The 16960-nt window shown below is 41.5% G+C and overlaps 1 protein-coding gene across 2 annotated transcripts in view; it reads right to left on the bottom strand.

The window, feature by feature from the left end:
- The window catches only part of ahnak (AHNAK nucleoprotein), a 33366-nt gene extending 19869 nt beyond the window's left edge, over nt 1-13497 (bottom strand). For both annotated transcript variants that reach the window (XM_070913426.1, XM_070913427.1), the window contains exons 1-5: nt 13324-13497; nt 5656-5719; nt 676-730; nt 371-527; nt 23-249 (exon numbers count right to left, since the gene is read on the bottom strand). In XM_070913426.1, coding sequence (XP_070769527.1) covers nt 23-249; nt 371-527 — 384 coding nt within the window. In that variant the 5' untranslated portion in view covers nt 676-730; nt 5656-5719; nt 13324-13497. The remainder of the gene's footprint in view (nt 1-22; nt 250-370; nt 528-675; nt 731-5655; nt 5720-13323) is intronic.
- Nucleotides 13498-16960: the final 3463 nt, after the last annotated feature.

Genomic DNA, 16960 nt, shown 5'->3' with positions numbered 1-16960 from the left:
ATAATTTAAAAAAAGAACTTACAAGGATGATATCTGGACTGGAACCTCCAAACCGGGTCTTCCCTTCCCATGTCAGGGTGCCCATTGGTGAACGACATGGTGTGCTCAAGGGTGAGCAGCAAGGGGATTTGTCTCCTTTGTTTTGTAGTTTCAGTCCAACTTTGTGGCGGTTCAATGTCTTCAGTAGCTCAGCTGTTTCTTCTGAGCTCATGTTGTCAAAGTAGACAGTGGCGCCTACAATCTGGTCACCTATGAATTAAGTAGAGACAGCAGCAAAAAAGTCTGTTAAGAATACTGGAGATTAGTCAGCATGTAGGGGAAACAAATCTTACTTCATACTTAATGATTTGAGAAAAAAGGGATTTGCTACCTTCATATACTTTTCCAGACCGTGCTGCAGGTGACTCTCCTTTCACCTCCTTAACAAAGATCTCTCCTCCACTAGTCTGTTCAATGGTCAAGCCAGTTTTGTCTGGACCCTCCCAATCTGGAAAGAGCACCTCCCTGGTTTCCTCCTCTTCAGCCATCTGTAAACATAACCATACAAATAATGGGAAAAGAGAAAAAACACAATGTTGCTGGCAAGAACTTAGAGCATGTGTATTTGCACCAAGGATTCAAGGTGAAATATAGAAAGTACAAGGGATTTATTGTAGCTTTAACTTTGCAAAATACCTTGTTTTTGATTTCCTCTATTTAAGCCCTGGTGTGATGGAAACTCTTGGTTTTCCTGCATAAAGAAAAGACAATAGTGATTGAGACAAAATCATGACAAACAATGCATCACTTTACTTCAGACTATATGTTCTTCTTTCACTCTTAAGACAAATGCTATATTTGCCTGAATTAAGCATTTACCAATCCTGCTCTGTAGGTAGGTCTGGTTTGTAAGGCCCAATGGCGAACACTAGATGGTGTTAAAACCCTTTCAGACAACACAGCCTCTACCCCCTAAAACACCAAACCATCAGCTCTCTCCCTCCTGCGCCCTCTGTGTTTTGGAAATTTAGTTGGAGTCAGACCACACCCTGCCCTGAGGAAAGCAGCCCAATCCTGCGCCTACACCCCAGCTCCAATGTCAATAGAGAGAACAATGATGGTTAAAGCTTTGTAAGGCCTTGCCTTATGAAAACACACAGAGGTGCAGAAATGCACAGTAACACACATATCAACATGTTAGCGCATGCCCTCTCTCTTTAACACACATGCACATCCACAAACAGTAGTCTAATACTAAACCAAGTAGACATTTGTATATGCTCACACACACAATGCACATCAAACTTATTATTCTATTCATTAATGACAGCTACATATCAGTTTCAATGAATTCATGGTAGCCACTGCATCACAAAGTTGATCCCCTTTAAGGTGTGCACATATCATGTTACTTAATGGGTGTGGTCATTAAACCTAATTAAATATTGCTGGCCATAATACAGAATCTATTTCAATAAGCAAACAATGATGCAGCAATTCAATATATTTCTATAAGCTCATATCAAGCCAATGCACAGGCATGCTTAGCTTTTCTATAAAATCTTCATGTGCACTGTAGTAAACACATTTGTAACCATCACAAAGATAATAAAGTTTGTGTACATCATTCTCAGACCTGCCTCTTCAAACATGTTGACTAGCCCTACCCACTCTCCTCTTTGGAACAGACAACCCATTGTTTCATTAATACCAAACTCTCAACAACCCACACCTTCAATTACACAAAGCTGTCTATGCCATGCAATGGTTTGCACGTTTTTATATTGCATGCATTTGGCAAACACTTGTCCCATGTGGAATCTTTCTTCTTCTCTTCGGTGTCTTGCTCAAATATATTTGCATTAACGTGAACACACATGGACCAAACCATCTTAACATTAACAGACTACCCTTTCTACCAGCTGTACTATAGCCATCCAGCCATTTAATGGTTCAATTCATGAACCAACAATTCAGTTTCCGGAGGGCCCATTGACTACAGAGAACCTAGATAATAATTAGTGGAACTGTTTTGGAAAAAGCTGCCTGCTATCCAAAACAACACAGATTGTTTCCTTTAAAAAAGGCAAGGTCATACAGTGTGCTTTGTTTTCACATTCATTTCATTTGACTTGATCATACTAACAGCAACTACTCAATATTTTATGGTACTGAAACTTTCTTTGCTCAAAGATATTGCACCTTGACACACTGACAAAGCTGCATTACCACAGTAATTTCAATGATGAGAGAATCATTCTGTTGCTGCAGCTTACCACATCCAACTGTGCAGCCATTCAGTAGGTTTTAGCAAATTGTCTATTTGTCCAATTTAATTTATCCACAGGATGGCACAAAAGAAACAGGATATCAGTCATAGTGGTGACTGGTTGCCTGTGTTTTTATGGGGTGGACTTGACAACCAAAGACGAACTTACTACTACTATCACACTGCTCCATGCCCATTCAGAGGTTCATTGCAAGACATAACTTCAGGGTGGTCAGTTCTTCATGCGTGGGTGTGTCGGGGGTGACCTGTTTCCACTTCTTCACACTGAGATAAGTAGGCCTCCTCCAAGACTATTATTTAAGGTGACAACATGTAGTCAGATTGCTGAGACAATGCATAACAATCTGTATGTGATCATTTAATTCACATACATTTGAATATGTAACAAGATAAGACATCTCATAAAAATGTCATTATCAATGGAGACAAATTAAGAAGTCAGTAGGGAAGAATTCATTGTTATGATTGTAGTTGTACAACTGGATTTCCATGTAACCATAAACACCAATTCAAGGTCTGACCAAAGACTTTCTCTGTTTAGGAAAACTTTTTTTCTATGCTATTTTTGCACCACTGTAAATAACATAATTACACCAGTAAGCCGCAGATTCCTTCCCCATTCACTAAAGCTGCCACACTGTTCTGCAAGATAACAAGCTGCTGGGAACAAGAGGAACCTGAGGCCCTTGATAATGAAGCAGCTGTTTCAAAAGGGTCGGTAACAAGCTTCACTCGGTCAACGGCCATCTGCCACTCACCACACTGTCAATATACAGTATTTTAAACAAATGAGAACGATGGAAAAAGACAACACAGATGTTTTGGCTAGTTCAATAAGACGTAAAACAATACACTGTATGTCTTGGTGCTGCGTGTAATTCTTTGTGTGTGTGTGTGTGTGTGTGTGTGTGACTGTTAGCCATTAGGGGAGCAGAATTTCTGTGAAAGTTAGGGTGTGTGAGAAAGCATGAATAAATAGACAGTCTGGAATGCAGAGTGATTTGCAAACTGGTCTCCCTAGTTTGCTGGGCCCTGTCCAAGGGCACATAGCAAGCAACACACCAATTAACGCAAGTCAATAAATAGACTGGTCCTGCATGATTGGGAATACTGGAAAATGCATGCAATGCTTTAAGGTAATATTAACCCCTCTCTCTAAAATAACACCAGAGAAAGGGATGGTGTTTATGCCAACGATGACGCCTACCCCTCGCAGGCATCTACAACCTGATCTTCTTCCCTCTGTCTTTCCTTCTCCCTTTTTCTATCTCATTGTTTTCAGTCGGTGTGACTTGACTGAAGCCAGTAACATGAATCTAAGGAGACCTCAACCCTTACAGTATCTGCCACTTTCTATGCATCAAGCATAGCTGAAATGTGTGAGTATGGAGGGGACAAACCAGGCAGTTTGCAATGCCAAAGACCCAGCTTTATCCAGTTAACTCATGTAGCTCAAATTCCAGTCAGGTCAACTGACATTGCCAGTTATAGTATCTTAACCAGGCCCTTCTGATCCCTGCCCGAGAGTATTTGGATTGAACCAAAATAATTTGTTTTCCCCATGGGTCATTTTACACATCCACCTCCTCTCTTCATTCAGTCAATGAAAACAGACAAAAATAGCCGGAAAACTTTTCACATGATCTCGGTTCACTCGCTTGTTTTTTCTTCAGACAGTGAATATGAAGCATTTTAACTCTCAAACAAGGCATATATTATTGTTGGCTGAATTAGGATAAGGATTTAGTTTTTAGAAAAAAAACTCACAGAGGGAAGGGGAAGTCAACATCCATGTGTTCACAACAATTCCCCAAGAGCGAGGGAGAGAACAGTTTTCTTATCCATTTCTCCATCTCGCACTCAAAGGGACAACTCTCTTACTTTCTCTTGCTTTCTTAGTTTTCTCTCCCTATCTGTTTTCATACATAATTACCTTTCATATTTAAACTTTTTTCCTCCTCCCTCGTTTTACCCTCGCTCTGAGGCTCTGAGGTGAACTATTTGAGCTGTCCTTGTTCTCACAGCTTTGACATATTTCTGGCGGCAAGCTGCAGGGAGGAGCTGAGGCTCGCAGCAATATAGGAGGGAAGGAAGGAACTTAGAGCGAGGGAGGGAGGAAGATGGAGAGAAGAGGAAATGGTGAAAAAAATGAAAGTGAGCAAGTGGGAAAAGGAGAGGAATGTTTGGGAAACTGCTCTGTGGAATGTTAGCCTACGAGTTAACAGGCTATCACTGAAGAGTCTCCTCAGCAGCTTACAACACCACACTGTGCATGGCACATCCTGAATATTTACAGACTTCACTCTCTGTCTTCATTCTTTATCAAGCTTAGCCTCAAGTATAAGAATTCCCCTTTTTAGACATGCTTAAAATATGCCCTAGCATCGCATAACCTATTTTGGAAATAGAGCACAGAGGAACAATTAACTTGAAGATCATATGATTAGATATGGATTTTGTTGTAAACAGATGATAAATAAGTAAGCCTCTGTTCTTGGGATCATAAGACAGGCAGGCAGTCTATGACTCAAAGCAATCAGGCAACATGACAATCAACTAGTCCTCTATTCTTTACTTTGATTTCTCTGACATGCCTGAGAGTGACATTCCCTGATGTCACATGTCCTTAAATTTGATTACTGATGTCACCAAAAGCTTTGAAGTTTGAAGAACACACAAAATCAGATTTTTACATGAAGCGTTGAAGGGAACCATGGAGGCAGCGAGGGCAAAGGGAATCAGATGAGCTTGTTTATCTGTCATGTTTTATTATGGCCTGGTATGTGTGTTGAGCAAGGGGGGACGTGGGGACAGCCAGCCAGACAAAAGCTTCTGTAAACTAGAGTGCAACCACAGAGCATTGCAAGATACGCCTCCCTAATGCCCTGCCATTGGCCTGCATACAGTTTGGGTTTGGTATTGCTGCTTTAGCTAGCTTTCCCTCCACTCGCGAGGAATAAATTGTCCACAGCTGCCGACTACAAACAGTTAAAACAGTGTGAGCTTGGCAGGCTTTTGACAGGGTTGTTTCATAAGAAGGGGAAAGGGGTTCGAGTGGAACAGGTGGCGTCTGGGGGAGGACGGAGGGGTGCAAAAAAAAAAGGAGGCACGGGGAGCAGAAGCAGCCAAGTGTCAGGTTTCCACAAGGCAGGCCTTTCACAGCTGAATGGCAGTGGCATGACCCTCCAGGTTCAAAGGAGGCTTTGCAACAAACATTCCAAAAGAGGTTTGGCGTCTGGCCGCATAACAGAGCGCTGTTGTAAGGTGACACTGACTGGATGGCCTTGGAGTGGAGTGATGGGTAATAAGAACTTTTTTCTTTCCTTTACTTAACCAGTAACACATGTGCTCTGTGAATCTCTTGCATTATGTCTAAGGACACTTACCTCGGATTGCTCAAGCAAGGCCAAGGGCTTCAGTCTGATGCTGAGGTTCTTGTATTCTTGACTTCTGTTGACAGCAAAACAAAAACAGGATTGGGATATATAATAAAAAAAATACTTAAATGACAAGAACAATAAGTATTTTAAAGAAGTTCTGCTGTTATCACGGGTGAAACCTATCCTGACGTCTTCACGCTGACACGCAATAACACACACACGTTTCAGTCGCATGATTGAAGATATCGTAACATATTCCTTGCATACAAGTCACTGTTGCATTAAGAGGTATGTCCCAACATAACACACAAAGCCACATATACTGTGGTTGACATTTTAGTGTACATGCTCAATGGACCTTCCATGACCAATAAGAGCCTTCAGAGTCTTTAATAATTAACCAACTAATGGTAGCAGTATTGACCCTGGCAAGTAATGATGCAAGAGACTCCCTTTAAGTAAATAAATCCAGCTACTTGTTTGGTGTGGCCCTCACTTCTCTGAGAAGATAGACGTACACACTAGCACACTATCTATCCAGGATCCAGTTGAGTTTGATGGAATTTGAAATTGCGAGTTAAAAATAAGCAAATCCAGTTCAAAAGGAATTCTAAAAGGAAATGTACTTGTAAATTCCTCTGCTCTAGTTTCATTGCTCTTGTGATGACGGTGAGACAGGACTGCACTGCCAAGGTGTGAAGTAACACTATAATATAACAGCAGAAGAGGGCAGCCATATAAGCCATATAGCAATGAAATATTGTTCTTGCAACTGTATTCATCGTTGTCATTCTGCATTCCAAGTCAATCTTACTTTTACCCGCTGTGACTAGCCCAAAATCTTACAGGACTTACTAGGATTGTTTCAACCCACCGGCATATTGTGAAACAAAGCCTTCTCTTTGTCAGTCCCAGTACAAACAGAACCAGACTTGATGTGCGTACCGACAGGCATCTACCAGTGGGAACATGTCCCTCAGAAAAATTCAGAACAGGCTCTCCAACCCCATCATTAACCTCCCCCTCCCCAGTCCCCCATGTTCAATAAACTCAATTGCTCAGTACTTTGGTGACAAATGACTGTGTTTGTGAGACCCTGAAACCAGTTCTAAATAGTCCTATGCTAAACACTAAATGCAATAGAGAGAAAGTGAGCAAACATGCCACTTAAAACGAGTGACACTGGTGCTAAGCTTGTGAAACGCTTTAAAGTTTGGCCTAAAAATGTACTGTTGTTGATTGCCTTTTTGAATGGGTCCTATACTAAAATAGATGGGACAAGGCTGAGATTAATGCCAGCCAGTACGTGGTTGTCATTATGTTTGCGTAGGGAGACTTGCACCACAGCAGCTGTGTACACTCTCTGGCCCATACTCTTGTTACAGGCGTATTAATCAGACTGCCAGGTCGGGAGTCCTTCAGGTGAAGGGCTGACTGAATGACAAAGGCACATTTTATCAATCTAGTATCAATCTAAAGGTAATGTGATATGGAACTTGCCGGGATCACTGATGGGAAAACAAAATTAGATAAAGTGTATGTGTGTATCGCTGACTATGAAAGAGATGGATATGACTTTTTGTGAGATTAGATGATGAATGTGATTTGCTATAACGTTCCAGATATATGATGTTAAAAAACAGAAATACTCTCACGCAAGTAGATATTTTTCACAATGGCCGTATCTGAGTACACAAACTCAAAAGATAAGAAACTGATTGCCCCACCCTCTGTTCTCAATACACATACACAGGCATACACAGTAAGGTGAAGTGAGGTCACCAACAGTACGGATAGCAAATAAAAACATGCTGTGTTGAAGAGTAGAAATACCACACCACCGTCCACGAGGTGGATCACAGCGCTTTGCCTCTGTGCTCTGCTTGCAGAGGGAGCAGCTCAGAGCACAGCCCCACCCAGGCCTCCAGTCACACACATTCCTTGATAGAGCCGTCAGGCCAGCTGGAAGGGAGCCCAGCCTCTACCCGCAGTGACTAACGCCAAAGAAATGTCCTCTCTCTCTGACTCCAGCTCCATTCTATGCCGCCCACCCTGCACCCTGCCTGAGTGCCCACCCCCCTGCTGTCAGTCCACCACACCCCCCAACCTCCAGGTTCTGCTCAAATAAACAAGAACACTACATTCAGTCTGATATACACATTTAACGGCACCCTGAAACACACTCTCTCAAATGAACGCTGGGAAGCAACACAGGATTGACTAGACAAATCCCTTTTTCATCAACCATATCACTATCATTATCGTCATTGTAGTTGGCTCCACCTGTGCACCAGGAAGATGTAACAAACAGCACTCTACACTTCCCTGTTATCCATTTCCACTCCACCCCAGGTGTCTCTTTGCTTGAGGCTACATACCTGAACTGTTTAACTGTCATAGTTTGCTCTTAAGTAGGTCAAAGCACACTTGAAACTGATCAAAGTGGCTGCAGTCAATCCATCAGGTTGATTGCCAAATCCAATCAATTTGGTGAATAGAAAACAGGAGCAGTGTGACAACAATTAAAGCTCAATCGTAAGTGAATCAGGCACAGCGGTGCTGGTGAGTGATAAGATTTGATTATGAACAAATAAAAAGGTCTAAAAAGAGCGAAGGAGGGAGAGAGGAGCAGTGACCAAATCAGTCATGTTGTCAAAACAGAGTACACTCCCTGTTCCTCTATCTCCATTGTAGATTGACGCACTTAAGTACAACAAATACAATGAGAGACATAACAGGCCCCAGTGTAGGTTCACTCTTCCCCCCAAAACGCAGATAGGATATGCATGTGTGACGCATATAAAAGGAATGCGCGTCAAAATAAATGGTTCTTTTCTGCACTCCATAGTCCACATAGCCCCAAACCAAACCACAAGTCCTGCATAAGACCAAAGCCTGCCCACTGACGCCAACTTGGCCTGGTGCTGATTAAACCATTGTGACTTTGGCAGGAGTCATGCACAAAGTGGAAAAACTCTGTACGAGATCACAAACAAGAGCAGGGGTGGCGTGGAGAGTACACTTCAACTATGTCTTTATTTTCATGTAAATTCTTCCTCATGTTCACATGAGGACAGTAAAAGAAAGGTTCTATGCTGCATGAGGCGATAACTACCAAATAACTCATGGCTCCTATCATTACTCATTGTTCTTTATTACACCCCTTTTCATTCAAAGAGGGAGGATCTCACTTTGAATTTCCTCTCCCGGGGTTTCTTCCATTTTTTCCTTATGCGCTAAGGTTTTAAGGGGAGTTTTTCCTTGTCTTCTTAGGAACTTAGGCTGTCATCATGAACTGTTGCTGTTTGGGCCTGAAAATCCATCTGAGACATTGCATGTTATATTGGGCTATGCAAAAAAAGCTACAAAGGAAAACAACTAACATTTTTGCAAAAATGAAACAAAACATTTTGGCTATAGCTGAAGTTTTGGAAATAAGAAGTAATCCTGGGGTGGTGCCCATGGGCAATTTCAGAGCCAAAAACATTGAGCAACTGACAAAGTAAAAAATAAGATGAAGAGAAGCAGAGCTGCAGAATAACTGAGTTGAGGATGCAAATTTTGAACTGCCATAACTAGTATTACCAGAGAGAGAGGGGGGGTGGTGAAGTTTACACAGTTCTGCCACATAAATAAGAGCTCACGAGAGGTTTACATACGTCCATAGCAACGTTATACAGGCTATACCATGTAGCTGCCCAAAATCAACTCAATTTAGGTGGGCTTGGTTAGGGTTTGCTTCAGTCTTCCACAGCTGCTGTTTGAACAAGAACAAATGCAAATGCAAGTCCATTCATGGAGCAGGAGACAAGAAGGTTAAGAGGAGGGCTATATGGTAACCAGAGCAGCAGAATATATATATATATATATGTATATATATATATATGTATACATGTATATGTATATGTATATATATGTATATGTATACATGTATATATACATAAGACGTCCTTAGCTGTAGAACATGAAGCACAGTGTCAGGATATGTATTATATATGCATTTAGACCACACCAGAGTAGTGCAGAGTTGTTTAGAGCAAGAGAGACTGTTGGATTGTGATGAGTGCCATCCTTGAGTATCTTGTGCCAGATAAAGAAAACCTAAACAAAGCTGAATGTATTTCTAAATTTACATTCCAAGCCCGGCTGCCCTGACATTTTGACTGCCTCATTCCAAATAGAGCTGTTGTAACAGATGCTGCGTGTCATTCCTCGCGCAGGGCAACATAACGGCGTTTGTGGGGGTTGGGGTGTAGGCCAGACAGTCAGCACGGGGCAGGTAGGCTGTGCAGTTTATGTAAGAGTCATTGTTTTTGGATGGTTTCATATTGCAGATGTTTGGCAGAGCGCTGGTGAAAGTTATTGGCTTATCAGAAAAATGATTCACACCCTTTTTGAATTCCATGCTTGCAAAAGTCCCACCAAGCACAAAGCTACAATAAACAACTCTGAATTGCATGCATGTGCATGGGTGTGACTTATAGGGGTATTATGTGTGACTTGTAATGACTGTCTCATCATACTTTTCAAATCACTATTTCTCAACAACAAGGCAAGCAATTCTAATGATAGGTGCTTCCCAGTGCATACTGAGGACATGCTGAAACATTCCAGACCAGCACTGGATGGATGAGAAGGGAGTGGCTGCTGGGTGGCCTAGGGAGACGTTCTAAAATCGCACACTACAGTTAGATGTTTTTTTGCAGCTGGAGGAAAACTAAACTTCCCTCACTGGAACCGTTGTGTATCTACAAATTCCCTATTGTTTTATTTAACCAATAGGTTAAAGGGGGGACTTCAGTGAGTCTGCTGGAACTTCAGGATGCCTAAGTGTAAAAAAAAAAAAGCTATAGTTTGATTGATCTTCTTTCAGCTTATTCACGATATCCATCTCTCTCTCCTCCCTCTCTCACCCTCTCACACACCCTCTTGTCCCTCCTTCCAACCACCCACTCGACAAACCCATGAGGAAATGGCAGAGGAAGTGTGCTAGAGACCAGTTTCTTTCCGTTTCACACTGGCATGGCTGAGTAACACCACTCCTCTCTCCTCCACTGCCAGTCAACAGGGCAAGAATACAGTATAAAGGCTAGTGGTTCTGGTAGAGCGCTGTGATAAATAACTTAACATGGTCGAGCTAAGACTCCAAACAGTCATGAGGCATGTCCTTTACTTCAGGCTAGTAAAGGTGCTGTTTGTCACATAGGTGGCAAGTGCAACAAAATCAGCGCGAGCGGCACTGTGCACAGCCAGCGTCTACGGCTACGATGACTGAGCAAGATTTGATCAATCAAGTGTCTTTTAAATTTCACAGTGGGTTTTTTTGGAATTCCAAATGTCTTAGGTGACAACATAATGTAGCCTCTGTACTGCTGCATTGGTGGACAGTGCAAGTATTTAGATAAACAGCACCCGCCCCAGGCCAAGATGAGGGCCTGTTAACCGACAAGCGCTTTAGCTGCAGGCAATCATGAACCAGTTATGAAAGTTTCAGGGCTCGAAATATTTATCATGTTTGTATAAGTACCATACCTTTGCTCGCAGCAAAACTCTACACCTAGAGTAACATATGTAATGCAGTATTTCGTGCAGTATCATCACAAAGTAAATTTTTCATAGCTTGCATGACAACCTACTACCTAGAGACCTTTCAGCCCTGTGTCACCATTTGTCTCTTTATGCAGTCTGTGTCACAATGAATCACCTTGACAAGAGCAATTTGAGAAATGCCAGTCATTTACAGCTGTGGGGCGCTCAACATGAGTTTAGAGCGCATTGCAGGAAAGACTGTGCAGAGCAGAGCAAAAAGCAGCTCTCCGTAACACGCCACTGAAATAATTTGGGTGTGGCAGGAGGGAGCTGTGGAGGACAGGCAACTACACAGAGAAATTTGACTTTCAACAAAGGATTACGTCTGGCGTGGATCTTCTGCTTTTTCCTCATTGAACAAACACCCTATATCAAACGCAGACATGATGATTCAAGTTTGAACCACACCTGGAAAGATGCCGTTTATGCTTTAGATATGTAAGTTAGGCAGAAAATAAATATTTCTCAACTTTCTGGGCAGATAAACTACGTTTTCTCTCTTTCTCCAAATGTGCGAAGTCTAAGCTCCCCCTCTATGCCTCAAACCTGGTTTCAATTAGCTTGTCTTTCCAAACCACTACATTCCATTACTCCCCTCCTCACCCCCACCCCACCCATCCCCCCTCACTAACTCACTCCCTGACTCTCTTTCCCCGTCTTCCTCCCTCCTTCTCCTCTCCCCCGCCTCTCTCCTACCCTGCACACCCTGGCCGGGAGCCCAGGTTAAGAGACCCAAGGTAAAAGAGAGAAAGACTGCCCAAGACTTAAAAGATTAAGTCATAAACAGCAAACATTCATGCATCAGTACAAAGCAGAAGTGATAGTTTCCAACTTTCTCTAAACCAACACTAGCTGGAAAGGAGGAACGGCCTGTTCAAACCCTGATTCAAAAAACGTCACAGAAGGTCACCACATTCCACAAAAGCAGACTGCATTAAAAAGGCCCAAATGACTGATAAGTACACAGCATCCTGCAACACAGTGGATAGGCAGAGAAGAAGTCAGTACTTTTCATTCTGCTGGAACCCCCTGGATACCCCATAAAGGACTTTTGGATTTGTTTGTAAGGGCCTGCATGTATGGGTTTTTTTCTTTTTCTTTTTCTTTTTTTTTTTGGCTGTAAAGGGTGTGCCTCTGTGAGGAGACAGCAAAGCAAGAAGGGAGGGATTAAAAAAAGGAGGGGGTGGAGGGAGGTGAAAGAGAGGAATCCACACCCAAGCCTGTTGCTGCAGGCTCTCATAGGGAAGTACCTTTACTTTTTAAACATCCAAGTCTCAGCAAAGGGCGTTGTACGGACAAGAGAAACACCTGAATGATAATATTAACGCAAGCAACTTTTATCTTTATCTCCATTCAACTTTCATCTAGTATGTGGGTTAATCCAGTACTGTAAAAAAAAAAGTTTGCTATCCCAAAAACCTATTATGTATATGCAAAGGACATCCACGTTGCACAATATTCAAGTCACTTAACACAAATAGAGTGATTCTGGGTGTTACCTCTTATTTCTAAAATGACTAAAATCATGTGAAGATATAATATTAATATATTATATCTTCATACCCATTATACCCATTTCTACAACAATGGGCTCAACTTATATGCACCTTGGATAACAACCTTTGTGTGCAGTTAAAGGAAAAGTGAAGTGCGCAACTCCAATGCATTCATGTGGTGGCTGTACACACCCACCTCTCATGTCCTAAATCAGTATTTAAAACTTGATAATAACACTGACATAATAATACACAATGTTTTCTCTTAATACAAAACTTCCCTTCAGGAAAACCCATAGGATACCACAGGAGATGAACACATGTAATAAAGTAATAAAGTCACTGCAATCTTACTGATACACACTCACGCTACAAGTGAACATTGTAATATTACAGGAATGCTGGACAGATAACTTTGACACTTTGGTCACTTAGATGTTTAAACTTTGGCAAAGTTATTATAAGTGATTTTCTATTTTTCCGCAAGATTAAGTTTGAAGCAAAGCGCAGCTGGCAACAAAGTTCAGAAACACAGTTATAAAAAAACATTTGCTTCAATCTGAGCATAGAGAAGAAAGTGCATCTTTACCTGTGCGCAGTCTTTGCGCCCAAGAAGCCTCACACCAGCTTGAGCATCCTTGAAAACGCGTCCTCTCCACTTCTCCCCAGCCCGAGAAAAGCACGTCTTCCAGTCACAACTTTGCAGTCTGTTAGGATTCTGTCACTCTTTTCCTATTTCTCGATCAACCAAGTTTCCAGGGCGTTTTCTCCCCCCTCTCTCCCTCCCTCCTCTGCTCTGAGTTGATTTAAACTTTTTTTTCTGTGTGGCTGCTCCTCTGGGCTGAGCAGAGTGGTTGGACAGGGAGCTGGGTAGGGCTCCTGGTTTGCAGAGGGAGGGGACCGGTGCGAGGGAGTGGTTCTCAGCAGCTGTGGGACCACCCATCGCTTCGCATAGAGGGCTCCAATGACATGCAACTGGAAAAGTAACTTCTGCTCAAACAAAAATGAAAAGAAATGTTAATTCACTGTAAAATAGCTACATTAAATGTCCATAGGTACCTACACATATCACCATATCACCACCTTTACCAGCAGTCACTGCTTTTGAAACTGCTTTCATCAAAAATACTTATAGTGTCAAAGTAAGCAGCCAAGTAGCCGTGACTGTGAAGATATTTTTTGAGCCATATGTTATATTATTCAAGCAATATGGCATGGCTTTGGAGATGTTATGTTTCATCTTTGCTGCCAATATAATAATAAAAAACTGGAAGATAACATTTTCACTGTTATAGTCTAATTCAAGGCATGAGACACACCTCACTATACCAAACTGACATGCACAAGAGGCGGCCTTTAACTGCCTTGCATAAATGCTTACACAATGATCAACGCAGCTGTCAAAATCTACTGTATCTTTTTTTCTTAACTTCCTGTCATTCTATAATCTGTTCAAACAAAATAAAACTCTTAAACTGTTTTTCATCAGTTTTTGTTTCACATTTTAGAATAAGAATGAAGTACACAGAGTAACACACCACAAAATGTGGTCATATGATGGACAATGACATAAACATGTTATTACAGAATTGAAAATACTGCACACAAACTGACACAAAGTTATCATTAACAAAATGACTCAGGAGTGAGTCCTTTACTTACATAGAAAAGGCTAAGTGTCTATTTACAAGACAGGATTTTTGTTTGAACAATGCCCTCCCTGAACCAAGTCTGACTGAATTGCAATAGATGTATGTTTTATGTTGAATAACTTTATTTCTGTTTTGGATTTTAAAACATACTCAAGACTTTGACAGCATAGTTTGTTATTTTGCTTCATTTCATATGCAGAAAATAGTAATTGTACTAGTAATCTCAGTAATTGTCAGTAGGCAGACCACACTCTCTTCCCTACATAATTTTGCAATATCCAGTGTCACATGAAAGATTTTTTTAGAGTGAAACTCATCTTATTGTCATAGGTACTTTTACAGCCTGCTGTATTCAAGTATTTCAAGAATACATTAAAGCCATGATGTACTGAATGATGTTTCAGTTTTCCTCACAATACTGTTGCTGCGCACGTTTCAGGCTTTGTCTCTACAAGCTGTAATGCAGAGCCAGCCAAAGCAAACAGGGCTCTGCCGAACTCATCTCCAATATTAAAAACTATTTGTCCATCTGTTTCAGTGTGGCAGAGAAAGAAGTGAAGAAATGACATGAGCCGTTGAGAAAGAGTCATACAGGGTGGTGCCTCAGAGAAATTCTGCCTGGGATTACGGATAATATTGGGTCAGCAAATGAGACTTTACAGGCTTATAGATGGAAATGTCTGATAAAACATTCTGTAACTGCAACAATGTTTTAGGATAGTTGGATAGTATCAGATGTACCCCCACAGCCCTGTCAGGTGAACTTAAGTACCCCCTTTCAACACCACCTCAACGTCATTTTCCAAATGTGTTCATTTGAACTGATTTAAACTGGATGTTATTTAATGCTGTTAACATATTATAGTTTTTTCACACAATTGAATTATCAGTGTTTAGGTCAGTTTTTTCAAGTTGGAATTTATACAACTTTAACTTGGAGTAGCTGAAACTGAACATTTCAACCATTTATCCCTTAGGCTTATTTTAGCTTTTCAACCATTTCTCCATTACTTTTAACTGTTTCAACCATTTCTCCATTACTTTTAGCTGTTAATCTTATTTAAATTACTGAGTTACCATGTAATCTTTCCACGTACAAGTCCCCCTGGTTGGGAATCACTGATTTGGACATATGTGTGCATCCAGTTTCGCAAATGGGATGTCATGTAGGATGTGGATGTATGTGCATGTGTGTCAACGTATGTGCGTGTTTGTTCACCTCTCACACCAATGCTCATAGTCCTTGAAACAGCCCGTTCCTCCTCTTCAACATGTCACACCCATGCTCAGTGGGGTGAAATAGCAAACAACATGCAAGGAGTAGAGCAAACACAGAGGAAGTTACTACATGGCTTTGCAGGGATCGAACAGGGAGTGGCACACAGCGTGCATGTGCACACACACATCCTTTAATATTACCTCATTACACCAACATGAGTCAAGAGAGCTCTGATTTTTGCTTCCTCTCAAAAACAGGGTGCAGCTCTCCCACAAAAAGAAGAAGACCCACTGATTGTGTGTGCACATGTGTGTATTTGTCTGTAATTGTGTGCAAGCTGAGATAAAAGTAAAGGAGTAATCCCAACCATGTGCAAGATAAGCAGAAACCCTAAAGAACTCTGCATGAAGTGTGGTATTGCTTTACTCTTTGGACTGCAACAGTGTTTTAAATAAACAATGCTAAAGGACAGTAAAAATGCTCCTAACATAAAACACATTACTGTAGGGCTCAGAAACTTCAGAAGACATATTCTGGGAATGAGTAGTTGAAGAACATTTACTGCAGAGATAATTTAAAGTGCTACAGAACTGTGTTGCTTAATCGGTGAAAAGGATAATTATCCTCTTCACACAAAGTGTCCTGCTACTGCACCTGTTTGCTCAGCTCCATGCATGTTGACTGACTTTTTGCCACCAAGGTGTGGCCGTTGTTGCCTTTGAAGAACAGTCTGCCTCCAGACATACAACTCATATGATGTGTGCGCATGTAAACAGCAGGATGCCTGTCCGAGCTGTGTGCTGCTTAACAATTTCTGGCCAGGTTTTGAATGTTTATGGCCACAAAACAATCCCACAGTAAACACTGGCACTGCTGCGTGTTCTTTACTACTCAAAATTTCCATGTTTGTGCACTTTCGCTGTTACTCAAAAACTCATTCTTACACTGATGAGGTGAAGCCAGATAAAAGCCATTGTTACTTATTGATTCACCTGTGTTAAATCGAATCAATCTGGAGCTGGAGTTGGAGATCGAGATAAGTAGATAAAGACAAGTAGAAGAGTTGGAGAATGAGCTTTGAGATAACTAAAATGTGGATTGTGCAATAGAGATAAAACTAAACATTAGGGAGATGTCCTGAATATTTTGCTCTTCCAGGCTATGTTTTTACAAACTGAATCCCCTCTGACTGTCACCGCTTTGTGGCAGGTCACTCCAGTTGAATACAAGGATATGTGGGAATGGGTGTGTTTCCTGGTCCTAGGTGTGTCAGCCAGTGTGAACCAGCGCAAATAGCTTGGCTCAGACGTGCGATGACTCACGGGCCATGACTACAATGAAAACAGGGCAGCTCA

This window comes from Enoplosus armatus, chromosome 10, assembly GCF_043641665.1.
Source record: "Enoplosus armatus isolate fEnoArm2 chromosome 10, fEnoArm2.hap1, whole genome shotgun sequence".
Lineage (NCBI taxonomy): Eukaryota > Metazoa > Chordata > Actinopteri > Centrarchiformes > Enoplosidae > Enoplosus > Enoplosus armatus.
Note: the sequence above shows the minus strand (reverse complement) of the source record. Positions and strands in the feature narration are given on the sequence as shown.